Source organism: Monodelphis domestica, chromosome 3 (genome assembly GCF_027887165.1).
Source record: "Monodelphis domestica isolate mMonDom1 chromosome 3, mMonDom1.pri, whole genome shotgun sequence".
Taxonomy (NCBI): domain Eukaryota; kingdom Metazoa; phylum Chordata; class Mammalia; order Didelphimorphia; family Didelphidae; genus Monodelphis; species Monodelphis domestica.
The window spans coordinates 346,537,023-346,564,792 of record NC_077229.1 but is presented as its reverse complement, the minus strand read 5'-3'; the positions used below and the strand labels follow the sequence as shown (position 1 = coordinate 346,564,792).

General features: G+C 34.0%; 1 protein-coding gene and 1 non-coding gene across 9 annotated transcripts in view; both read right to left on the bottom strand.

Moving 5' to 3' along the window:
• Positions 1–27,770, bottom strand: part of PIGN (phosphatidylinositol glycan anchor biosynthesis class N) — a 246,948-nt gene that overhangs the window by 170,403 nt on the left and 48,775 nt on the right. For all 8 annotated transcript variants that reach the window (XM_056824243.1, XM_056824245.1, XM_056824244.1 and 5 more), the window contains 4 exons: positions 20,244–20,368; positions 16,473–16,603; positions 15,312–15,428; positions 10,910–10,950 (listed from right to left, as the gene is read on the bottom strand). In XM_056824243.1, coding sequence (XP_056680221.1) covers positions 10,910–10,950; positions 15,312–15,428; positions 16,473–16,603; positions 20,244–20,368 — 414 coding nt within the window. The remainder of the gene's footprint in view (positions 1–10,909; positions 10,951–15,311; positions 15,429–16,472; positions 16,604–20,243; positions 20,369–27,770) is intronic.
• Positions 20,883–20,941, bottom strand: MIR12337 (microRNA mir-12337). Its single transcript, NR_162881.1, has one exon. It is a non-coding gene; the product is annotated as a microRNA mir-12337 (primary transcript).

Here is a 27,770-nt window from a genome sequence, read left to right as displayed (position 1 = left end):
ATGAAGACAAAAAGACTAGAAATCACTTTAGCCAAAAACCACATAATTTCTCTACCAAGTGAAGAGACACAGAAACCTCTGCCAATACCAATTCACAGTATAGCTCATTTGCAAATATTATGAAGAATGGCAGTATAAAACTATTGGCAGAATAGCCTCAAAAGAGTGCTAGAAAGGAAAAGAAGTCTGCCACAAAGTTAGCATGAGACCTAATTAAGACAGATCATTCCTAAAACATCTGTAGACAAGACTATAAGGAGAATATAATATAGATGAAACATGGTATAGAACTGCCAACCTTCATCAAATTATTTTCATCACTGATGATGATGGTGCTGCCCCATTTAGAACTCAAAACTTAAGTGTCTTATGTGCTATATAAGATGAGGTAGAAATTGGACAAATAGATTAAGGTAAAATGATCCAAAATTAAAATCACACAGAAGAAATTATCGGTGGATGGCAAGAAGTTTTTAACCACTGGATAGGGGAGCAAGGTAGCACAGTGGATAAAGTTAGGAGAATCTAGGTTCAAATCTGGCCTGAGATATAGCTATGTGATCCTGAGCAAGTCACTTGACCTCATTTACCCAGCCCTTGCCCTTTTAGCTTAAGAATTGTTACTAAGACATAAAGAGTTAAAAAAAAAAAAGCAATGAAGGATGGATTTAAGAAACCCCCCAATTTTTTAAAAGTCAATATTATTTCCAAAAAAAGATCATGAAAATAAATAACTATTACCTATGGGCTCATCTCTCTAAAAATATGTATGAATGTGTGCTACCCACATAATGAGAATATCCTCAGTAAAAAACAAAGAGAAAAAGATAAGTATTTGAAAACAATTTTCTAAAGTAAATCACACACATGACTGACTAAAAGCCATAGAAAGGATAAAATTCCACAGCATTTACTTTTTGCAGATTACGTAAAAGCATGATTCACATAGAAAAATTACTTTGAAGTCTCTCCTCTAACTGGTGTCTCCTATCTAAGTGAGAATATAACCTCCCACTGCTGTCTTCAAAGCATGTTTATGAGAACATACAAGGTTCCTTGATAGATGCTACCACAGGATAATTTTATTCAGTGATCCTTTGACTGGAAATATCAGTAAAAATCTTATAGAAAAGGGAGGTGTTATCTGAGCACCTTCCCCATGAGATGATCTCCAATTTGTCTTGTATAGACCTTGTCTGTACATAGTTGTTGCATGCTGTTTCCCTTATTAGACTATGAGCTCCTGGAGAGCAAAGGCTGTTTTTACTTTTTTTTTTTAACTGAGTTCAAATCTGGCCTCAGACACTTAGCTGTGTGTCTCAGGGAAAGTCACTTAACCTCCATTGCCTGGGCCTTACTTCTCTTCTGCCTTGGAACCAATACATGGTATTGATTCTCAGATAGAATGTAAGGGGGTCTATTTTTTATTTTTTAGTTGGCTTGCCATCTAAAAGGTGATCTAGAGATGTATCATAGGGGTGAATAGGTTGTAACATGTTAGTGATAAAGAACTCTACAGTACAAGTGGCATAAAAGATGATCAAAAAGATGTACGACCAGAAATTAAGGGGAATCAATTAAGTAGCAAGAGTGAAAGATAATTCATAAATAGCTCCTTGGCAACCACAAATTGTCAAAAAAGAGCAAGAAGACCTCCAGCACAAATGATGATCCCTTGTAGAGGATTATATCCATGGCTCAGGGGAAAAAGCAATGAGTCTGTAGTCAGAGGACCACAGTTCAAATCCCACTTCTGCCTTTTACCTGTGTGACCTGGGGCAGGTCATTTAACATATACCTATCTCAGTTTATTCCTCTATAAAATGAGGAAGTTGGATTGGATGATTCTAAGGTCTTGTCTAATCCTAAAGCTATCCTCCTCTGATCCTGGATTCCTAGGATACTGACAAGAGTTTCATGATAGTAAAAGATGGTGTTCTTTGCTCTTTTAATTATCACACCTATATATAGAGGAGATTGCAGTCCTCTTAAGTATCAAAATATTCATTCCTATAGTGATGCTACCTATCTGTGAATCATGGAACACCATAATCTCCCCAAAATTACAATTACGGATGAATGAAATAGACTGAAGAAAGAAATAGTAGACATATATATAGAGATGGTTGCATGTTATAAACAATGACCTTCATGGAATAAGTAGTATATAAAATAACATATAGCTTTTGAGCCCTATTCTTAAAGATAAATAAAAAACAAAAGAATTATAATAAGTATCAGAGCTTATAAATATACCTGTTTTTATAACTGCTCAGAGCAATCCTTTTGAAACATATGCGTAGAATGACTATGTTTATGATCAAAAAGAAGAAAATATCCTTGATGCTTGCATAAATTCCTTGAGAAGGAAGAGTCTAATTTAAAATCAGACTGCTTAACCAAAGAGCAAAATAAAACTAAGTTGCAAAATATCTCCAGCTTCAAATCAAGTTATGGCCATAAGGGCAGCCACAATAGATTTCCACTAATAACAACACAATTGGACTAGTGTGCCAATAGTGTCCTGAGAAACATTAACAATGGTATTTTGTACTACACTGAAAATTCCCAGGTAAGGTTTTACTCAATTGTCAAAATCCAGCAAATTCCAGTCTCCATCTCTAGTTATTGCTCTTGGAATTACTATAAAAGAGGCAAGATGGCAAGATTTCAGTTATAAATTTTATAACTCAGAATAGAAAATTTAAGCAAAAGCGCTTTTGCAAATTTGTAATTGAATTATATTTATGTAAACTGAGGGTTGCCCATAGCTTACACAATATCAGTTCCTTGAGGGCAAGGAATATTTTTGGTTTGGTTTTGTTGATTTTTGCTTTTCTGTGGTAGTAGTAGTTGTTGTTGTTTATCCCAATACTGAGTTGACTGATTGGCAAAGAACTACTTACCCTACCAACAAACTGTAAAAATGAAATGGATAATGTAGGCTTCTCTAATAGAAAATTCTCTAAGATATAAACTCATAGATGGTCTAATAAAGGAAAAGTCTCTTGACAGGAATCATACCCAGATTTGTATCTTCAAACAAATGGGAAAAGACAATCATTATACATGTTCTAATCCTTTGCCTCTTGCACTTGACTTGTACTTAACCTTCATCTATGTGAATGTCAAGTTTAAAATTCAAAAGAAAAATAACATACAATTCTAGCCTTATCCAAAAATTTTCTGAGACAATTTCAAAATGAACAGAGAAAAGATGACTTCTAACCATTAAGAAAGTTATATTACTTAACAAAGCATCATAGATTTGGGGTTGGAAGGGACATCAAAGTTTATCTAGTGTAAGAAAATAACTCTGCTTACAGATTATACCAGGGTGAAAGAGGGGAAGAGTCACAAGATTTAGCATTGTAGAGGTTACTGAGAACCTTCTCCCCTAAGAAACCCTTCCTCCCTAAAGGGTCCCTTCACCCTTATGAAGATTATCTGACTGGATTTAATTAACTAAAAATAATTTAATAACAATATCAAATCAGGAAGGTATCAGAATAGAGGGAATAGGAATTTGACCAATACTTTGCCACAGATTGGGTTTGAGTTTCTCTCAGCTTTTGAGCTGAAGCCAAGCCTCACAGGTTTGTGGAGGGTTTCTTTTATTCCTTTCTATGCTATATCTATGCTAGCTTTCTTAAGTTCAAATTCTTTAGCAGTAGACAGTAAGAGGAAAAAGAGAATCTGATCTCCAGAGCTGGTTGGGCCTGTCTCTTCAGGCTAATGCCCCTACAGACTGACCTTACCGTTCAAGCTGCTCCCCTAAAATCCTTTTGTTCGATGGCACAATCCACAGGAATCCAGGTAGAGCAAACAGTTGGGAAAAATCCAGGAATAGAAGTATTTTCTATCCCATGAGACAGGGAGAGCTCCATCCAGTCCAAGGTTCAAGAAAGAGTACCTCTAAGGCCACTGACATTCTCAAAGTCTCCCCTCCCCCCTCCAACTGCCTTCCATGTCAATCAATCTTCACTCCAACATTTCAAACCCTTTTCTGTGCAATATTTTCCCCACACTAGCCTAACACTCCCATTCTATAGATAAGAAAACTGAGTTTCAGTGAGAATAAATACTTTATCTAAGTAATTTCACAGATAGTAAAAAGGAAAATATATATTCTAATTTAACCTCTTCAACTCTAAATTCAGGACTCTTTCTATTATGCTATGCTCTTACCCAAAGTTTCTTTAAAGTACAATTTTCAATCCTAGAATTAAGAATTGTTTTATAGTGCATGTATTTTTAGCAGACAAAAATAGGTCATTTTCAAGGACTTTATGGGTTTAGTAAGGAAAGTGGCTTGAAATATCTTTAATTTACAGGAAAATTTCTGACTCCACAAAGATGTTAATAAAAAGAAGTCAGTATATATGCAAAGAGACTGATGGTTAAACCATGATTAAAATGGTCTAGTGATGATGTGATCCTGTGATGATTCAATGATTTTATCAAATTCAAAGATATCAAATAATAATTCAACAAATTTTTCTTAGGATGATTTCTATAGTAAGATGCTAAGGTAAAAAAGCACAGAATATAATTATGTCTAAACAATTTTTGAAGAAGGAAAGAGAATAGGCTACAAAACATAAAGCTACTATTGAAGTACTATACTTAAAATTATATGCACATTCACGCACACACATACAGCTCCATGAAATATCATGCCTCATATAAACAACAGGCTTTGTCTTAGCTGTTTTTCTTTTTAGGAGAATAGATTTAGATTGAATCATCCATAGAAATCAGCCTCGCTCTCTTTCTGACCAATTTTTTTTTGAAAATTTTATTTAATTAGTCAATTTAGAATATTTTTCTTTGGTTACAAGAATCATGGTCTTTCCCTCCCCTCTCCCCACCAACTCCCATAGCCAACGTAAAATTCTATTGGGTTTTACATGTGTCCTTGATCAAAACCTATTTCAATATTATTAACGTTTACACTAGGATGATCATTTAGAGTCTATATCCCCAATCATATCCGCATCGACCCATGTGATCAAGCAGTTGTTTTTCTTCTGGGATTCTATTCCCACAGTTTTCCCTCTAAATGTGGATAGTGTTCTTTCTCATAAATCCCTCCAAATTGTTCTTCATTGCACTGCTACCAATAGGGAAGTCCATTACGTTAGATTGTACCACAGTGTATCATTCCCTGTGTATAATGTACTGGTTCTGCTCCTTTCACTCTGCATCAATTCCTGGAGGTCATTCCGGTTCACATCGAATTCCTCCAGTTCATTGTTACTTTGGGCACAATAGTATTCCATCATCAACATATGCCACACTTTCTTCAGCCATTCCCCAATTGAAGAGCATCCCCTCATTTTCCAATTTTTTTGTCACCACAAAGAGTTCAGCTATGAATATTCTTGTACAAGTCTTTTTCGTTATTATCAAAGGGCACACAGTCTTTTAGCGTCCTTTGGGGATAGTTCCAAATTGCCCTCCAGGATGGTTGGATCAATTCACAACTCCACCAGCAATGCACTAACATCCCAATTTTGCAAAATCTCCTCCAGCATTCATTACTTTCCTTTTCTGTCATGTTAGCCAATCTGCTAGGTGTGAGGTGATACCTCAGAGTTGTTTTGATTTGCATTTCTCTGATTATAAGAGATTTAGAACACTTTTTCATGAGCTTATTAATAGTTCTGATTTTTATCTGAAAATTACCTATTCATGTCCCTTGTCCATTTATCAATTGGAGAATGGCTTGATGTTTGGTTTAATTGATTTAGCTCTTTATAAATTTGAGTAATTAGACCTTTGTCAAAGGTTTCTGTAATGAAGATTGTTCCCCAATTTGTTGCTTCCCTTCTAATTTTGGATTCATTAGTTTTGTTTATACAAAAACTTTTTAATTTGATGTAATCAAAATTATTGATTTTACATTTTGTGATTTTTTTTTCTAGCTCTTGCTTGGTTTTAAAGTCTTTCCTTTCCCAAAGATCTGACAAGTATACTATTCTGATTTCGCCTAATTTGCTTATAGTTTCCTTCTTTATATTCACGTCATTCACCCATTCTGAGTTTATCTTGGTGCAGGGTGAGAGATGTTGATCCAAAACTAATCTCTCCCATACTGTCTTCCAATTTTCCCAGCAGTTTTTATCAAATACTGGGTTTTGGACCCAAAACCTGTGATCTTTGGGCTTATCATAGACTGTCTTGCAGAGGTCATTTACCCCAAGTCTATTCCACTGATCATCTTTTCTGTGTCTTAGGCAGTACCAAATTGTTTTGATGACCACTGCTTTATAGTATAAAGATTTGGGCCTGAAAGTCCTCCTTCCTTTGCATTTTTTTCCCCATGATTTCCCTGGATATCCTTAATCTTTTGTTCTTCTAAATGAACTTTGTTATGTTTTTTTCCTAATTCAGTAAAAAAGTTTTTTGGTAGGTCAATGGATATGACACTAAATAAGTAAATTAATTTGGGTAGGATTGTCATTTTTATTATGTTAGCTCATCCCACCCATGAGCAATTAATGTTTTTCCAATTGTTTAGATCTAGTTTTAACTGTGTGGAGAGTGTTTTGTAGTTGTGTTCATATAGTTCCTGCTTTTGTCCCAGCAGATAGATTCCTAAGTATTTTATACTGCCTAGGGTGATTTTAAATGGAATTTCTCTAATTCTTGCCACTAAAATGGGTTAGAGATATATAGAAATGCTAATGAGTTATGCAGGTTTATTTTGTAACCTGCAACTTTGCTAAAGTTGTTGATTATTTTGACTAGCTTTTTGGTTGATTCTCTAGGATTCTTTAAGTAGAATACGACATCATTCACAAAGAGTGATAGCTTGGTCTCCTCATTGCCAATTTTAATACCTTCAATTTCTTTTTCTTCTCTAATTGCTACTGCTAGTGTTTCTAGTACAATGTTAAATAATAGAGGTGATAATGGGCATCCATGTTGCACTCCTGATCTTATTGGGAAGGCATCTAGTTTATCCCCATTGCAGATGATGTTTGCTGATGGTTTTAGATATATGCTGTTTCTTATTTTTAGGAAAGGCTCTTCTATTCCTATACTTTCTGGTGTATTCAACAGGAATGGGTGTTGTATTTTATCAAAGGCTTTTTCTGCATCTATTGAGTTAATCATGTGATTTTTGTCGGTTTGCTTGTTAATATGGTAAATTATGTGGATGGTTTTCCTAAAATTGAACCATCCTTGCATTTCTGGTATGAATCCTACCTGGTCATAGTGAATAACCCTTGTGATGACTTGCTGGAGTCTTTATGGTAGTATTCAAATTAAGATTTTTGCATCTATATTCATCAAGGAGATTGGTCGATAGTTTTTTTTCTCTGTGTTTGACCTGTCTGGCTTTGGGATCAGTACCATATTTATGTTGTAAAATGAATATGGTAGAACTCCTTCTTTCCTTATTCAGTCAAATAGTTTGTATAATATTGGGATTAGTTGTTCTTTGAATGTTTGATAGAATTCATTTGTGAATCCATCTGGATGTGGGAATGTTTCCTTAGGGAGTTCTTTGATGGCTTGTTCAATTTGTTTTTCTGATATGGGGTTGTTTAGGTAATCTATATCTTGCTCTGTTAGTCTAGGCAAATTATATTTTTGTAAATATTCATCCACATCACCTAGATTACCATATTTTCTGCCATATAATTGGGCATAAAAGTTTTTAATGATTGCCTTAGTTTCCTCTTCATTAGAGGTGAGGTCTCCCTTTTCATTTTGGATATAGTCAATTTGGTTTTCTTCTTTCCTTTTTTTAATTAAATTGACCAGTACTTTGTCTATTTTATTTGTTTTTTTTCAAAGTACCAGCTTCTAGGCTTATGTATTAAATCAATAATTCTTTGACTTTCAACTTTATTAATTTCTCCTTTGATTTTTTAGAATCTCTAAATTAATCTTCATCTGAGGATTTTTAATTTGTTCACTTTCTAGTTTTTTAATTTGCATGCTCAATTCATTGACCTCTGCCTTCCCTAATTTGTTAATATATCAACTCAAGGATATAAATTCCCCCTGAGTACTACTTTGACTGCATCCCATAGGTTTTGAAAGGATGTCTCATCATTGTCATTTTCTTCGATGAAGTTATTGTTTCTATAATTTATTCTTTAACTAACTGGCTTTGGAGAATCATATTGTTCAATTTCCAATTAATTTTTGATTTACCTCTCCATGTACCCTTACTAATTATTATTTTCATTGCATTGTGAACTGAGAAGGTTGCATTTATTATTTCTGCTCTTTTGCACTTGTTTGCCATGTTTTTATGCCCTAGTGCATGGTCAATTTTTGCGAATGTACCATGTGCTGCTGAAAAGAAGGTGTATTCCTTTTTGTCCCAATTTATTTTTCTCCACATATTTACAAACTAATTTTTCTAAGATTTCATTCATTTCTCTTACCTCTTTCTTATTTATTTTTTGGTTTGATTTATCTATTTTGGATAGAGGAAGGTTCCGTTCTACCACTGGTCTAGCTTTTCTATCTATTCTATCCTTAAGCTCCACTAGTTTCTACTTTAGAAATTTGGATGCTATGCCATTTGGTGCATACATGTTGAGTACTGATATTTCCTCATTATCTATACTGCCTTTTACCAGGATGTAATTACCTTCCCTATCTCTTTTAACTACATTTATTTTTACTTTGACTTATTCAAATATTATGATTGGGACTTCTACCTTCTTTCTATCAGTTGATGCCCAATAGATTTGGCTCCATCCTCTTACCTTCACCCTATGAGTATCTACCTTCCTCATGTGTGTTTCTTGCAGACAGCATATGGTAGGGTTTTGGATTGTAATCCACTTTGCTATTCGCTTGCTTTTTATCGGTGAGTTCATTCCATTCACATTCAGAGTTATGATTAATAGCTGTATATTTCCTAGCATTTTGATTTCTACTCCTGGTCCTGCCTTTTCTTCTTTCACTATTTCCTTCTACACCAATGTTTGTTTTTAATCAGTTCCCCTAGTTCCCACCCTTATTTTACTTCCTTTTCTACCCCCCTCCCTTTTTATTCCCCCCCCTTATATCCCCTGTAGTCTTTCTAAAATTACCCGCCCCAGCCTCTCCCACACTTACACTTATTCCCTCCCCACCAGTCCATTTGTTACCCTTCTATTCCACTACAGGGTGCAAATCTATTCTCTGCCCCAATGGATTGGATTGTTCTTCCCTCGTTGGATCAATTTCAATACACATACAAGTTCAGTATCTCCTATCTCCTACCTCTTTATCCTTCCAGTGTATTGATGTTCTCCCCACTTCAACCATGATGTTCTTTGTGACATAAATTTACCCTTTTTATTTCTTTTCCCATTTCTTTTAGTATTAACCTCTTTTATAGCTCTAGTTGTATAAATATGTGTATATATACATATGTATATGCATATATATATATATATATATCTATATGCCTATTTATGTCTCGTCATTTCATCCTATACAGTTTGTCACTGTTCCCTCTAAGTGTAATTCTTCTAGCTGCCCAGTTGAAAATAACGATTTTTAAGAGTTATTGATGACCTCTTTTCTTATAGGGATACATATCATTTTAACTTATTGAATCTCTTTTAAAAATGGGTTTTTTTTCTTTTGTTTTTCTTTTTCCCTTCTTTTTTAAATAACTTTTTGATGATTCTCTTGAGTTCTGTGCTTGGGCATCAAATTTTCTGTTCAGGTCTGGTCTTTTCTTTACAAATTCTTGGAATTCTTCTATTTTGTTGAATGATCATATTTTCCCCTGTAAGAATATAGTCAGTTTTTCTGGGTAGTTGATTCTTGGTTGTAGACCTAGTTCCCTTGCTTTCCTGAATATCATATTCCATGCCTTTTCGTCCTTCAATGCGGATCCAGCCAGATTATCCTCGCTGTGATTCCATGGTATCTGAATGACTCCTTCTTGGCAGTTTCTAGTATCTTTTCTTTGGTCTGATAGTTCTTGAATTTGGCTATAAAATTCCTGGGTGTTGTCAGTTGGGGATTAAGTACAGGAGGTGATCTGTGGATTCTTTTAATCTCCACTTTTCCCTCTTGTTCTAGAATATTGGGGCAGTTTTCTTGGATAATTTCCTGTAGGATGATGTCCAGGCTTTTTCTTTTGTCATGGTCTTCTGGTAGACCAATGATTCTTAAATTGTCTCTCCTGAATGATTTTCTATAGCCTTGATATTTTCCTCAATTTTTTCATTCTGTTAGTTTTCTTTTATAGTGTCCCGCTGCCTTGTGAGGTCACTTACTTCTAATTGTTGTATTCTATTTCTTAAAGACTGGATTTCATCCCTGGCTCTTTGGTCATCCTTCTCCTTCTAATCTGATTTTTATTGGAGGTCATTTTTCATTCTCCTTACCTCATCTCTCATCTTCTTTGCCTCATCTTTCAGCTCCTTTGCCTCATTTTCTATATCAGTAGACAATGAGGAGAGGAGGATTTCTGCATCTACATTGTAACCATGTTTCCCCAAAAGTCTGACCAACTATTTTTGTACCAATTAATTTTGTAAGACAGCTTTAAGAGTTTAATGGAGTAATCGGCGGCCACAGAATAAAGCAAATCCACAGGAGATCATCTTAAGTGTGTAGTCCAAACAGAATACTATAAGTACTAAAAATTTTAGATTTACAAAATAATTTCCCTATTATTTAAGTTTAACTTGAGGTAAAGTTTTTGGTATTAGGTACATTTGAAAAAGTTTTATTCGGGAATGAAATCTATTTAGATAAAAATACAAACTTGCCATTTTTGTATTAAATATTTCATTGACACTTTTGGCAATTTCACTTACTATTAAGAAAAAAAAGCCATTTCTTATACCACTAATACTGCATCTTGAGAATTCATCTAAATTCATTTTCTATAAGAGGTTGAAAGGGAATGATTACTTGATTTGTGACATGTTACCTGATTGACATCTCGCCTTTTCCAGTTCTCCAGCTGCCATTCTGAAAGACACGATAGGATAAAAAAGGAGAAATATTTTAGAAGAACAATATTTGATTTACAATAAGCTATCAGTATTTAATTGAAAACATAGAGGACTAATATTTTTGTTGGTGAATATCTTCTCTTATCCAAATTGCAATATAGAAACTCCTTTTGTTCCACCTCACCCTGACCTTTAACTTGAATTCTTGATCTTGTAATTCACTTTTCTAGGTTCGTGTTACCTTCCTTGTAGGAGAATGCAAGCTCTTTGATTGCAGGGACTGAGTCATTTTTATCTTTATATGTAGAGTGCTGGGAAGGTTCTTAAATTATATTAGATGCTTCAGAAATGTTTGCATAATGAATGAATTAAAAAATTAGAGACGTGTGAAATATGTCGATATGGGAAACTACATTTATATATCTGCTATCTTATAAGACTAGAGAACTCAACTCAACTAGTAGCAATTGTTTTGTTTGTTTGTTTTTTCATTTTTTCCCCCAAAGAGCTTTTCTGTGATTTTTGTTCATGTTAAATGAGTTAAAGATGCAAGCTACTTTCAGAAAAATATTTTAATATGCAAACATAATAAAAAAGGGAAGAATAGAGAAGAGGGAATTACACATATAAAAGAGTCATTAGAAGCAATAATAGCAATTAATGTAAAAAAACCCAAAAACTTAAGATTCAGTGCTGCTCCATAAAATTACTAAATCAACTAAGAAAGCACATTGCTAACATTGCCCTTCAAAACAACTCATAGTCACTCTATATTCTATATGTCTAACTCTATGGTAGTTTTGTTTCTTATTTTCTTTTAATTTCTTAGAGTTGTCTGCCTATAATACACTATCTCAATGCACAGTTTATAGAATCTCTTATTTCTCTAGTGATTTTCAAATATTTTAGATTACTAAAATTACATTCTTTGGGGGCAGCTGGGTAGCTCAGTGGATTGAGAACCAGGCCTAGAGACGGGAGGTCCTAGGTTCAAATCTGGCCTCAGACACTTCCCAGCTGTGTGACCCTGGGCAAGTCACTTGACCCCCATTGCCTAGCCCTTACCACTCTTCTGCCTTGGAGCCAATACACAGTATTGACTCCAAGACGGAAGGTAAGGGTTTAAAAAAAAAATTACATTCTTCAATTTTCATATATATAAACTTAGACATTCATAATAAAAGTCATCCAAAAAAGAGAAATATTTCTCCATTTAAGAATTAAGCCTCTATAATATAATAGGAAATGAGATATAACAGCTTTAAACTCAGAAATTTCCTTTTAGGTGAAAAATACCTTCATGAAAAATATTCTTTGTTCTACTATCTCAAGTATATTGGGCACAGATAATGAAAAGTATCTAAAAAGCTCAAATCTTTGAAATAATGTGAAGAACATTCAAATTGTAGCAAGTCTATTTAAATATTTCTAGTCATAACAAAAATACATTTAAGTCATTTGATGAATAAAGAATGCTTATTCTCATTTCTATAATATATAATCCCAATTTTGCTCATGAAGAAAAAAATTAAAACTTTTAAGAATGATTTTTAATAGTTCAGTGATTACAAATTAAAGAAAATGTTTGTTAAGTTAATTTCATATATACATTATGACATTAGAGAGAGCCTCAAAGTAAGGAAAACCTGCCCAATTATATACCAATAAATCTGACAATCTAAGTGAAATGGATGAATATTTATAAAAATATATATTGCCTAAATTAACAAAAGAGGAAATAGAATATTTAAATAATCCTTTTTAAGAAAAAGAAATTGAACAAACCATCAGTGAACTCCCTAGAATCCTCTCCTTCCTCATCTTTGCCTACTGACCTCCTTGGATTATTTTAAATCACAATTTAAATCTTATCTTCTATGGGAAATCTTTCTCAATTTCTCTTAATTCTAGTGCCTTTTCTCCCTTAACTACTTCCCATTTAATCTATTTATGGTTTACTGTCTTTCCCATTAAATAGTAAGCTCCAAGAGGGCAGAGCCTGTCCTTCCCCTCTTTTTGTATCCTCAGTGCTTAACACAGTGACTGGCACAGAGCAGACTGTCATAATTTCATCATAATTGTTTACTGACTATCTGACTAAAATTCAGGTCTGTCCATGTTAAACACCTCCTCAAAATTCAAAATTGGCTCCCCATTACCTCTAAGGTAAGAGACAGGAATCTATATTATCACTTTTACCATCTGTGTGATCTTGGGTAAATTAGTTGGACTTTTCTAGGCTCTGTTTTCTCATCAAAACATGACTGGCTATATCTAGATGATCTCAAAGATTTTTTATACCTCTAAAATTTTATAGGCCTATGACTTTGTGTTCATAAATAAATATAATTCATAGTAGAATACATTAGGTATACAGAAATTGGTGAATGTTCAAGAGTTTGCTTTTCACTGGGCAGCAAGGGCAAGTAGCCTTACAAAATGGGGAAGAATCCATAGAGTAGAAATTGGGGGGAAAGGGCAGTTAGTTGGCTCAGTGGATAGAAAGAGCCAGGCCTAGAGACAGGCAGACTTGGATTCAAAGTTAGTCTCAGATACTTCATAGCAGTGTGGTCCTGACTAAGTCACTTAACCCCAATTACCTAGCCTTTACTGCTCTTCTGCATTGGAACCAATACCTACTATTGATTCTAAGAAAGAAGGTAAGGATTAAGAAAAATGATGGTGCTCTGTCTGGGATATTAAAATGCTCTCTATACGTAAGCCATCAAACAACAGTTTTGAATGTATTATCCTTCCCATTAGCCATTAGACCTCCACAGAGATCTAATAACAACTTTTCACTGAAAAGACTAAATATTAAGAAAAATTCAAAAATTGTATCTATTTCTGAATTAATTTGGGCATGGTCCAAGAAATCATCTATTACTTTGTCATACTGCTCATTTTAAAAAAAATTCTTATGCACATTGAAAGTTTGCTTTTTTCAACTAATGCTTCACTACTCTCCAGTCTCAACTACTCCCCATTACCCCTAAGATCAAATATAAACAAATAAGCGAAAAATAATATGAAGCAATATAAGTGCAAAATAAGTGTGCAGTATTGCCTTCAGAGTTTAAAAGATGCCAAGATCAATGCTGGTTATATTCATCAAGGAAGGCATCATTAAAAAATTGGGATTTAACCTTGGCCTTGAAGGAAGGGTTGGATTTGAAAAGGTGGAGAGAAATGCCCTTCCAATTGCTTGGGCAGTCATAGCACAGGGCTCATATTAAGAAGTAACACAAGTTTTGGATGGTAGACTGAGGATAAAGGAACATAGGCTGAGGAGTTTAGATTTTAATCTAAAACAACTTAGAATCACTGAAGGCTTGTGAGTTATATATTTAGAAAGATTAATCAATTGAACTGAACAATACAATGATCTGTGTGTACTTTGAAACAAGTCTTTATTTAGCTCATTTAATGCTGCAGGGAGAACCAAAACTCAATATAAAACAAATGTTTTAAATCAACACATCAAAGAAAAGAAAAATAATTAATTAGTGAAATATTTTTATTTGTTTTTTACTTTAAATACACAACTTTTGGGGACAGCTGGGTAGCTCATTGGATTGAGAGCCAGGCCTAGATACAGGAGTTCCTGGGTTCAAATCTAGTCTCAGACACTTCCCAGCTGTGTGACTCTGGGCAACTCACTTGACCCCCACTGCCTAGCCCTTACCACTCTTCTGCCTTGCAACCAAAACACAGTATTGACTCCAAGACGGAAGATAAGGATTTATTAAATAAACAAACAAACAAACAAACAAATAAATAACTACACAACTTTTAGCAAGGAATTTCAGGGAATAACTATTAGTCTGGGCTATAAAATAAAACCAAAGGAAAGTTGAATTTTGAGCACACTGGCAGATATCTTTAAAATGCCTCTCAATCCTTCCAATTAAACTCTATCAGAGGAGGCCACTTTCCTTTTGCATTCATTCTTTCCCACCCCAGCCTTCCCCCATGTGGCTCCTAATGTTTTCTTCTCCTTCTATCAACTGAAAATGTACTTACAGGACAGCAGAATCTTTTAAAATGGTATGTCAAAAATAAAACTTGAACTTCTTTCTATTATGTTGAGCTATTTAGTAAGCTTGAGAGAATGCATTTTGACCCATAATACTTTGTTACTATCCAAAGCAAAATTATTTGGGTTCTAACTTTTCAAACTATGCTTGCTATATAATGAGCCAAGGAATATACCCAATATAAAAGTAATTAATAGAAATGATTATTAAGTATTTAAGTTAAAAATGGGAAATTTGCAAATACAACTTGAGTGAAAATAAAATCCTTTAAGCCTAAATTTTAAGCCTTTAATTTTAAAATAATTACTATTTTTTAATTCTTAAGGATATATTTTCATACTTTTCAAAAACTCATCATTGAAGAATTGTGTTGACACCTGCTGTGGATAACGTATTCCAGCTCCCCAAGCAACCAAAGGTGTTAAAGTCTCTGAGGCATGACCTGCACCATGAGATCCTAGAAAGATAAAAAGGCAAAATGTAACAACCTATAGGGATATCAATTTGTGAGAAAAGCTCACTCACTTTTGATGAGAAATTCAATTGGTGTCAAATTTTATCCTTATATCCTTACAGTTATTTTTATAGCATAGCTAAAAAATCTCCATAAACAGATCAATTCTTTCTCTACTCTCTCCCTAAAAAAAAAGTCATCTCAGAATAGTGATTGCTATATAATAAGAGCTTATTTCATTTATTAATTTATGCTTTTATCATCTTTAATTCTTGAGAGCTATTGTCAAATTTTATTGTATTAATTTGCTGAAATGGAATTTTGTCAAAATTCCTTAAAAGAAAGGTGGTATTCCTTGTACCTACAATGAGATTCCCTCCCTATTTTTCCATGGATCCCTTTACTCTTTCATAAATTATGAATATTATTATTTTTAACTCTTCTCTAATATGTAAAAGAAATATAGGGCAGTGGTGGCAGCAGCAAACGTGAGTATAATGCTTTTGAAATATATTGTCATTGTTTTTCATTTCCTAGTCCAAAAGTTTTGACAGTGCCTATGATACTACTACAATTGTAAAATTCATTCTTTGTAATCCCCCATAGGCCTGAGAACTATGCTTTACATATAGAAGGAACTTTATAAATGTCTATGAACTGATCAACTTAGTTGAAATTACAAAAAAAAAATGGATGGACTTAGACAAGAGGACACCTCAAATTTATAATGAAATATCTCACCAAATTCATCAAACGGGCAGTCATATATTCTCTGATTTTTTTCTAAAACTTTTTATTACTTCACAAAAGAAGAATATTTGGGTCCTACATTATCTAGGTTAAGCAAAAGACGAATTACACAAGAAAGGCACAAGACCCTCCCTTTCTGTTTTACCAATGAAAGCCACTTAAATTATAGAAATCAATACTCAAATACTTGGAGATTAAAGTTAATGCTGAAACATTATCATGGTCTAAATGATCAGATCTTTGTAAACTAGAGAAAATATCCCTCAATCTCTACATTTAGAATTTAAGATTACTAACCCCAATCTGTCATTCCATGATCAGAGGTAATGACAAAGGCTGTTTTTCCATCATTTCCATAAAAATCCTCCAGAAGGGACACTATTTCCTTCATTCCATCATCGACTTTTCTTATATTGTCTTTATATTCTCTGTAAAGTTGAAGAAAAGAACAAAGTTACAAGTTATCTTAATGAAATCCAGTATCTTTTTAGTTTGGCATGATGTTGCCACACTTACAAAGTAACTAGTATTTCTTGAAATACTCTTATCTATACACCTTTTCCCCCCTAAGGTTTTCATTCCAGTTACTGAAACAGCTGGACATTTTTTTCCTTCTTTTGAAGAACAGAAGGATGCAGAGAACACGTGGTTATTGGCTAAAGAAGCTTCCAACAAAAACCTCTTTCTGAATTCCTTTTATTCTCAATGTGTCACTAGGAAAATATAATATTTTTAATTGTAGCTGTCTAAAAACTGAACACCCACAATTCTTATTCTATACCATATACTGTAATGCGTTTGCCACACCATTAAGTAGCAAAATCTTGTTATGAATGTTAATTTATCCAATTAAAATGAAGAATTTCTGATTCAATGTAGCATTTCAATGAGCATAAACAAGGTATGTTCAAGCCTTGGTAGTATCCCCTAACTTTGTAGGAAATTTGCCATGTATAATTTAAACTAAAAGATAAAGAATTTATTCCACCTCTAATGTCATTTAAAGCTAGTGTACAGGTAAATGACCCAAGATAAACAAAAATAAAATATATAATTGCAAATAAATTTCTGAAACATTTTCTGTTCTGAAAATGGAAAATATGTAGGCAATGCAATCACTGTATTGGTACTAATGAGAAATTTTAAAAATTGGAGGAAACTCTTAAAAAATTGGTTGGGTCATCCATGAAGAATGCAGGGATAGAATATGGATAAGGATCAGACAAGGATAGAAGTGGGGGTAGAGTGGGGCTCAGAATTCCCACTGGAGGGAGCACCCACAATGAGGAGCCTTAGATCTGTCAAAAGTCTAAATCTTTATATCGTCATTCTGACTAATTCCCCTCACACTTTCACCTCTTTGTTGTTTTGGTTAGCTGGTCTTCTGGTCATTTTACCTCCTGTTCCCCCTGAGTTTCTTTGCCTGGTTCATAACCTTCTTCTCCATCTCACCATTCTACTGAAATTGCTTTTCCAAAGGGCCATTAGCACATTCTTAATTGTTAAATTTCAAAGTCTTCTCTCAGTTCTCATCTACTTCATTTTTATGCATTTTTTGACTGTGTTGACCACTGGAATTATCCACCTCATTCCCTGGACCCAGTCCTTTCCTTTAGTTTTTTTCCTATAAGCTTAGTGGCTCCTCTCTCTTTTTCAAGAAATTCTGAAATGAATATTCTACCCTAAACTAGTACCTTCTTCCAACTTCTCTATTTTTTGCTATTACCATGATTTTCTATTACCCAGTTTCAAAGCCTGTTAACTTTGAAAGTCTTAGTGAATGTCTTTTGATCTATCTCTAAAGCATCTAATATGTCCTCACTCTTTTCTCTCCATGCACACTACCATAATTAGACCACTGTAACAGTCTCCTAATTGGTCTCTCCTGCTTCCAATTTTTCCTTCTATAAATCCATCCTTTATAAAGCAAAATAAAGTCTAGCGCTCAATACTAGTCTATTTTTTCCCCACACTTATTTCATATTGCTTTCTCTCATGATCTCTACTTGGACTACTAGGTGTTCTACAAATTCAAAACTCCTATCTGATTTTTTCTAATTTAACACAAGCTATCTGTTATGACTGTAACATTTCAGCTCATCTTTTTTTTACATGTCATCTTCTTTGTCACAACTTCTCTGATTCTTTAGCTATAAGTGTTCTTTCTCCAAATGCAACCTTTCTGTATCTGTCATAGATCTCTTCACATTTAAGTAAAATCTAAGGATACATTCACAGAAAAATGCTTTTAAATGCAAAAAATGGGATTTTAAAGGAAACCAGTTATATTGGAATTCAGTTATCAAAAATATATACATTTTAAAATTCATGGAAACTAGTTAAAAGTTTGCTTTTTTCCTATTATGTTCCTATGAACTTAACAAAAACCTATCAAAATAGGTCTTTCAATTGATAGACACACATATACATATTTTTTATATATTAGAACAGAAAAAGAAACTTTCTATGAAACTGACACTCCATTTTATATAGCTGTTTTTCTTTTAAAGTATATATGTTCAACCTGTAAGTTTCAAAGCTGTCCTGCTTGTCTTTACTTCCATCTGTTCTCTATGTAGCTTTTTAAAAATAAAGATATCTCAATGACTCTCTCTCTCTCTCTCTCTCTCTCTCTCTCTCTCTCTCTCTCTCTCTCTCTCTCTCTCTCTCTCTCTCTCAGCCCCCTGTTGCAGATTAGTGTTGATGTTCTTTCACTGTACTCTCTATTGAAAACATAAAAGGAAACCAAAGCATTTGTAACAGTTTGACTCAATCAAAATTAACTGCCTTATTGGCTATGTCCCAAAATGTAGATCTTAAATTCATCAGGTAAGAACACCTCTATTAGAGAAATCAATCAATTTAAGAAATTATACTAAGTGCAATAAATTCTTAACCAATTTTGAAGAAGTCACAACTACCAGAGGGTGAATGAAATGAAATAATGCTATACAAATAATGTATTATATTAGCTGAAGAGAGTCATGCCTTGTGGTCCTTGACAACCCAGTTTGGAACCAGAACAATTCCAGTGTCTGGGCCAAACTTGTAGAGAGAACAGTTCCACAGACAATAAGACCCTGATAGGAACTGACTGGAGAGGAATAAAGAAGCTCTATCTCTCATCCACCACTCTATGTTTACATCCACTTTCCTCCTTCAAACAGAGGCTGGCTTTGTGAACTTTGAAAGGCTTCTGTTAGACCTCTGAACAGTGTCTACATGGGGACATATTGGGGTAGACTGGAGACACTGAGGAAAGGCAACTTCAGGACCCTTCAATGAGCTCAGCAGAAAGCTACATCTTTTCTAAGGGGAATTTCATGAGGACTGCTCAAAGAAAAAAAAGAGAATACCATTAACACAGGAGCTGTGAGAGTTACTTGTTTCACAAACTATACTTTCTAAGCTTGAGCACACTTTCCCTTGGGTGGTGTCCAGAGTTGAGACAGCTCTGGAGCCTGTTCAACATAAGCAAGAGTAATATAGGTTGATTGTATAGTGATTTGTAGTTTGCAAAGCCCTTCTGCATATATTTTCTCATTTGATTTTTACAACCCTCTAAAGTAGGCAAAGGTGGTTATTATTATTATTATCATCACTATTTTCTAGGTGGAAGAGACAAACTGGCTCATCCTAAAAGTCAAGTAGCACATGCAGGTCTCCTTCCAAAGCCATCTGACTCCAATTCTAATAGAATATCACACATTACTTTTGCTTGTCATAATTCCCAATAGCTAAAGTTTATACATCCCTTATTATATGCCAGGCACTGAACTAAACACTTAACAATTATTATCTCATTTGGTCTTCAAACAATGAAAGGAGATAGTTACCACTATTATCAGATTTATTTAACTGAGGTAAACAGGGATTAAGTGACTTGCCCAGCGTCACACAACTAGTAAGTTTCTGAGGTAGAATATAAACTCAGTTCTCCTGGGCCAGTGTTCTAGTCACTATACCACCTACCTCCCAATATAACATTTACATATGGAAAAACAAAAAAGGTGTCAATATCTTTCCTTAATGACTGTCAAAGTAAACTAAATATAGTGTTTAAATTACCTTGATGATGGTCGGTGAGCATGCCCATTTGTGTCTATTCCCAGCAAATGCAAGAAGAGCACTATTTTCTCTTCATTCAATTTTGAGAACAAAGACTGGTTACTTTTAGCAGACTGGAAAAAGTCCTATATGTAGTAAATAAGTTAAAAATATTTTTATACAAATTCAATCGCTATTTTGCTTTTATGGCTGAATTTTATTAAGTGAATAACCTAATTATAACATCTATTCTTAAATATAGTAGTTAACTGAAAAAATTAATCATAACATTTGTTTTTTATTAAGTATGCAAGCTTTCTCCTAAATATTCTTCCTATTTCAAATGTTAAATGCAATTATTTTTAGATGCTTATTTATATTTCCTAATTACATGTAAAATTTTTCTAACTCTTTAAAAATTTTTTGAGTTTCAAATTCTCTCCCTTCCATTCACCCTATATCCCCTTTGACAAGGCAGACAATTTTACTTGGTTATACATAAAATCATGAAAAACATATTAGTCATTTTGTGAAAGAAAGCACAAACAAAAAATACAGAAAAAATTTTTTTAAGTATACTTCACTCTGTATTCAGAGTTCATCACTTCTCGGTCTGGAAGGTTGACAGCATCGTTCCTGATGGGTCCTTATTGTAAGGATAATCAACTGTGAAAAACTTAACTACTGTCTTAATCAGAGTAGCTAAGTCATTCACAACTGACCATCATACAACATAGCTGTTACTGTGTATAATGTTCTTCTGGTTCTACTCACTTCATTTTTCATCAGTTCATACAAGTCTTCCCAGGCTTTTCTGAAATCATCTTGCTCATCATTTCTTATAGCACAATAATATTTCATCACAATCATATATCACAACTTGCCCACCTATTCCCCAGTTGTGAGCATCCCCTTATTTTCTAATTTTTTGCCATCACAAAAGAGCTCCTACAAATAGTTTTGTATAAATAGATCTCTTTCTCTCTTCTTTGACCTCTTCAAGATATGGATGTAGTAGTAGTATTGTGTAGCTATTTTTTATAAGAGATAATATAATAACCCCATGGGGTTAAAGAGAGAAGAGTTTAATATCATTGAGACTGTATTAATAAAAAGATAATTTTATAAACCACAAGACTCAGAAACAAAGGAATGAGATCCAGAGGTCCAGACCAGATAATAACCATAACTAAAATAGTAATAATAACATATATAGTGTCTACAATGTACCAGCCACTGTGCAAAGTGCTTTATAATTATCTCATTTGTTCTTCACAATATCCCCGGGAAATTCGTGCTATTATTATGCTCATTTTACAAACGAGGAAACTGGGGCAAACAGAGGTAAAGAGACTTACCCAGGGTCATACAGTTAGTGTCAGAGGTCAGATTTCAGCTCAGGTCTTTCTGACACCAGACCTAGTGCTCTATCCTGTATAAATGGAGATTTTGAATCCTAGACTTCATTCCCCAGAAGTCCTCGGTATTTCCCAGAATTCCCTATAATCTCTCCTGCCTCTCCACGTTGGCGAGATCACGATTGGTATTGTATTGGCAGTAACGCTTCCCATGCATTACTCTTTTGCAATGATGCAGCAAGTATGGTGGTTAGGTGGGGATGGCTGAAATGGCTAAGCAGCCATGGGCACGTGGTTTTTATCTTGTATCCTCTTTATTCCTTGATTTCTAATGATCCTTAATAAATCTCTTAAAACATAATATTATTATTGAGATTTAATTTTAACATTTACAATCCACTTTTCCACCTAGCTGCCCCACAGTTAACAATAATCATCAATGAATAAGAGATGTACTAATGAAAGACAGGAAGCAAAAGGTTAACTGCCAACTTCTTTCTTTCATCATCTAGGAAAGAAGCTATATATACACACACATATATATATATACATGTATATATATATAAAGATAGATAGATTAAAGGATGAATCATGGAATTTGATAGCTAGGGGAGAGGTCAGCTATTTAAAAATTCAAAGCTTATTTTCATCACCACAACATAAGGTGATAAAATAGGAATAGATGGCAGAAAGACTACAGAATTTCCAGTTATTATACATTCTACTTTTATGTAGAAAAGACTTATTGAAATGTCATCACTAGGCTAATAAATTTCATGGCGATTCAAATCAGGAAAGAAAATAACAATATGTTTACAACCAATTTATCATAAGATATAACAATGAAACAGGTAAAACATTTTTACAATATGAATGACAATCTATTTCCATAAATGAATTTTGTTACTTTGAACTAACTGGCAAAATAAAACATTCAAAGTATTACAAAATGAGAAGGTTAGAATAAATGAACTCAAAATAGTATCCTAAAAATGATAATAGAAGCTATTGATGTAATATCAATTTGTTATCAAGACCATATGAAATATGAAGCAAAGCCCAAATGGTGGAGGTAGATTGAGTTTTATCTCACAATTGGTCCAAACAAAGCTAGAAAATGTTCCAAATTAAGTCTTAATAGCAAGATTCAAGAAAAAAAAAATTACAAGTCATTTTACCAGCTCAGGTCAGCATAGAAAAAAAAGACAGAAAGGTATGCCAATACTAAGGATCATGTTTAGTCAGGAATAGATACATACTCTGAGCATTCCAATACAGGGAAAGACTGAGCAGTAGGGTTTAAAAAAAAAAAAGGTTCAAAATGCAGAACAGAGGGGCCTAAATTTGGTTAGGGAGCAGGAAGTAAGGCCCAGTAAAAGTTCTGTGGTTCACTATCCATTTCTACGTCACAGATACAGAATGGATTAAGGAGAGTCCCTATAAATGGGGCTGCAGAGAGAGGAGAGGTCTTGAGACCCAGGTTGTATGCTGACTTCAGTAGCAAGCTATAGCTGATGGAACAGCAGCTCCTGATCAGGAGTGGAGTGAAGTCCCACTCTGGAGCCAGGAGAGAAGAATATCAGGCTAGGAATCCAAAAAAAAAAAAAAGAAGCAGAACTGGCAGTTCTGTAATGCGCCAGAGGTGGCTGAGTCCAGAAGCAGTCTACTAGAATTCCAATAAAAACAAGCCAACAGGCTTGCTTCTAAGGCCCAAATATGAGCCAGGAAGTTTTAGACGTCAGAACAAGATGGCAGAAATTATATTGACTTTGCATTAGACTACTTTGGGATCACCAAAACTGCAGGTCTTTAGATCCTTGAGATCCTAGAACAACAAAACAATCCAAGAAGGCAGGAGGAGGACTAGCCCAGTCATTCCCTACAGAAGTACACAAATCTTAGCCTTAACATGATGTCCAAAGTCAATACATAGGCTGGATTAAAAGCAGACAAAAAAAAGAATCTCATCATAGAGAATTATTATGGCGATAGTGATGAAACCTTGAAAAAGAGAATGACTCCAAAACATTTATAAGCAGTCATAAAGCAAACACAGCCTGGAAATGAGCTTAACTAGAATTCCGCAAAAAAAAAAAAGAATTAATTTTTTAAATTCATCATCATCATAATATCTAATCTGTATAGAGACTCTTAACATTTATAAAGGGTTTTGCATATATTTTCATTTTAAATTAGAGTATTATTTTTAAAAAGGAGCTATGAAAAAAATAAAAAGGGAAGTAAGCACTTAGTACAGGCAGTACAAAACTTAACTAAAAACCTCCCAGAAAATTACAATTTGTCAAAGAAGATAATGATTCCATGAGAAAATAAGACAAATAAATTGTTTTTCTGTGATGCAACAAACATTACTATGCAAAATCTAGCAAATAATAAAACCACAGGGTTTTTTCAAGAGACAGGGATTGGGGAACAGTCCTTTAAAATTTCATTAGTAACAGAAAAAAGACAGGAATATAATAAAAATGGTAGCACAGTTACATATGTTAAGTAGTTAAAAAATACATCAATTCTACAATAAATAGAGGCAGGTCTGAGGCCTCAGGCTACAATTGAGAGGGAAGCCTCAAAAGGAAAAACTGGGGCACAGGGCAAAGGTCTTCTGCCATAATATGAGAGGCAGGGCACAGGACAGGGGGAGGATCAGCCCTCTCTTCCCCTAGAGCTCTGGCTGCATGAAAAAAATACATAAACAACTCTCACTTTACATAAGTGACATGTTCCATAGAACTCTATATAAAGTAATTTTTATATAATTCAAATTTTTCCCTCAGATGTGAGGAATGGGTCCACTGCTATTGAAAGGGTTACACTATTTAAGGACATTAGGAGGCTAGGGACAGAGGAGTGAGAGCAAGAGGAAGAACAAAGTGGGAGATTTTCCTCCTTCACCTGGGAGTGTGCTCTCTCTCTCTCTCTCTCTCTCTCTCTCTCTCTCTCTCTCTCTCTCTCTCTCTCTCAGATATCATTCACTTCATCTGTCTATATGTGATAGTCCCAGTAGAACATGAGTTTAGGTAAAAGCTGTTATACATTTCAATTTTTCTAACCCCAGTGCCTTAAACATAACAGTTGTTTAAGAACTGGTTATTAATTGAATTGAACCTAGGTTGGTTTCTCTGTATTTGGCTACTTTTTTGCTTAAAATCATGATGCAAGTGAACAGTTTATACAACAGAAATAAGTTCTATATATAATATAAAATATGCATTGAGAGTAAAATTAAACACAAAGAAAATCATTCTAGTGGACTAAATTACTTTGAATTTAAACTTCAGATGTCAGATAACCTTTTGGAAATAAAGGAGACTCTGGGAATTAGTAAAAGGAAAACATTAAAAGTAGCAAAATAGTAAGAAAACCAAGAAAGAAACCAGATATGAAAGTGAGATAATAAAATGATTAGTGACAGTTTGGTTTGCAGACATGAAAATGATCATATATCAAGGTCAATGATTCTCATTAGTCAATAGGGACAGTTTAAGAATGAAAAACTTAGATTAAATATTGTAAAAAGTACATTAAAATTCTAAGTCAGTTAGTGAATAGAAGAAAATCTCCAAGAAAAACAGTTAATCATAATCAAATGATCTAATCTCATTTAGAGTTAAGTGTACATTTAATGAAGGAGAGTTCAATATAAATTAAATCAATTTTAGAATGATGGAGGGTTGAATAAAATTTGCTTTCAGCAGTCCTAACTAGGATAAATTATTCAGAATTTACAAGTATGTCTAATAATTTTTTTAAAAATTTACCTTATGTCTTAGAATCAATATTGTGATCAGTTCCAGTGGTAAGGGCTAGGAAATGGGGTTAAATGACTTGCCCAGGATCAAACAGCTAGAAGGTGTCTGTGGCCATATTTGAACCCAAGATCTCCCATCTCTAGGCCTGGCTCTCAATCTACTGAGCCACCCAACTGTCCCCATGTCTAATAATTTAACAATATTAACTCAAGCAAAATGAGTTAAATATAGTTATGAAGTAATTTGGATAAAGTCTAGACTTGTCATTTCAATTGTATAATGAATTTCTAGGTGAGGAAACAAGGTTGATACCTTTTCTGCAAATTAAGGGTCTTAAGAGGTGATTAGAACACTGGGAAGTTAAGTAACTTGCTTGGGGGTACACAGCCAGAGGGTGTCAGAGGTAGGATTTGAACCCAGGTCTTTATGACTTTGAAGTTGGCTCTCAAACCATTAAATCATGTTTTTCTTCTGATGCAATAATAAATAAACCAATATACATTTAATTCTATGATCCATTTCAAATACCACAAAATGTTAAATTTATAGCAATTTCTTTCAACAAAATTAATGTAATATTTAAGACCTTTTGCTAAACAATCTAATGCTGCCAATGAAGACAATAAAAAAGCATACATACCATTTAGAATAAAATTCAGAAAGTAAAGTTACTCAAAAACACAGCAAAAATAACAATACTATAACCCTCTTTTACATATAAAATATCATAGAATTCACTCAAGACACTATAAAAGGATTCTTGACCTTTGGAAAATTTTAAAACAGAAACAAAAATCTTGGTTTTGACACTTCTTGGTTGTCTATTACAGATCATTTTGTCTCTTTTAGACTCAGTTTCCCCATCTTTAAAATGGATATTAGAAAATCCAAGTTATATATCTTATAACCTTATTGTCATATGGGATCAATTAAGAATGTATGAAAAGGATTTGACCAACCATTATGCATTAGACTAGATAAATACTGGCCAGTATTAGTAGCAGTAATCATAAAACGATTCCTTTGATTCAATAGATAGCTTTTTCCATTACTTAAAAATATAGGACTAATTAAATTCCTCTGTTTTAATATCTTAACATCAGATCGTAGTAGTTGAAAGATGCATTTAAAAAGCAATCATGATCTCCTATTGGCAGGGGCCAGAAGTTTTTTGTTTTTGTTTTTTTATTCAGTGATAATGTAGAAATCTGCCTTATCATCCGGTCACATACTTTCTTTTCCCTTCTTCATCATAGGTATAAACAATGGAGCTGTGTTTTCAGTACAGTACTCACTATACTATCTTCTTGGTCAATTCTTTAAAGGTTAAAGAGTACTTATTTAAAAGGTCTGGAGTGCAGTCAAGGGTATGACAGTCACTGAGGGGCACATTTTCAGTGCAAACATTTTACTGCCTCAGAAATCAATAATCACTTCAAATGAGGGGATGGCATTGTTTTGTTGACTGTCTTACATTTAAGAAAGTATCAATGATACAGATTAAACCTAAAAATATTTTATAAACTTTCCACCCCACAAAGAACCTGGTTGTTAAACATTTACCATATTTAATTAGGAATGAAGTAATAACCAGACTGGAATTACCAGTAACTATAGGCTGCTGTTTAACTGACATTTATATAGTACTTTTAAGGTTTGCAAGGGCTTTACAAAGTACTTCTATTCACTGTCTCATGTAAGGCTTATAACACCCTGAGTACAGTATAGGGCTGTGTTGGCAAACCTATAGCACATATGCTGGAGGGGGCTGCTCCCCTTCTCCTCTCCATCCTGCCTGAGGACATTTCTCATATGCCCCACCCCTCTGCCCAGGAGCCAATAGAAGCATTTCCTGCCCCCTCCTTCTGCAGTGAGGCAGGAACTCACATGCCATGTGAGAGTTGCAGTTTGGGCACTCAGGTTCTAAAAGGTTTGCCATCACAGATCAGGAAACAGATGAAACCTAATTTGTCCATAAAGGATCAAACTCTCAACACATGCACTAAAAAAATAAACATCATTTAACCTAAAACTAACACAGAGATAGAAAGGGACTGTTAAGAAAATTTGCACATCTTGCAGAAATTCTGTTTAACTTCAGGAAAGGCTTAACAGGATGCTTATTCCCTCAACAGAATGTAAATCATGTAAAAGTTGTGCCTTTGATTTTTGTCTTTGTGTTCCCAGTTTAAAGCACATAACAGGTGCTTACATATTTGTTGAATAATTAAATGAATAACAAATGTTTATTACATCAGTTGGAGTGAGAGTATTCAAGGAGGAAGAATAGCATGAGTATTTAAAAAGCAGAGGGCACATTCAAAAAATGGTGTGTCAGTTTTCTCAGAGCAAAAATATGAAGGGACATAAAATTGGAAAATGGTATTGAAACAAAGTTTGGACAACAACTTGGAGGGTAT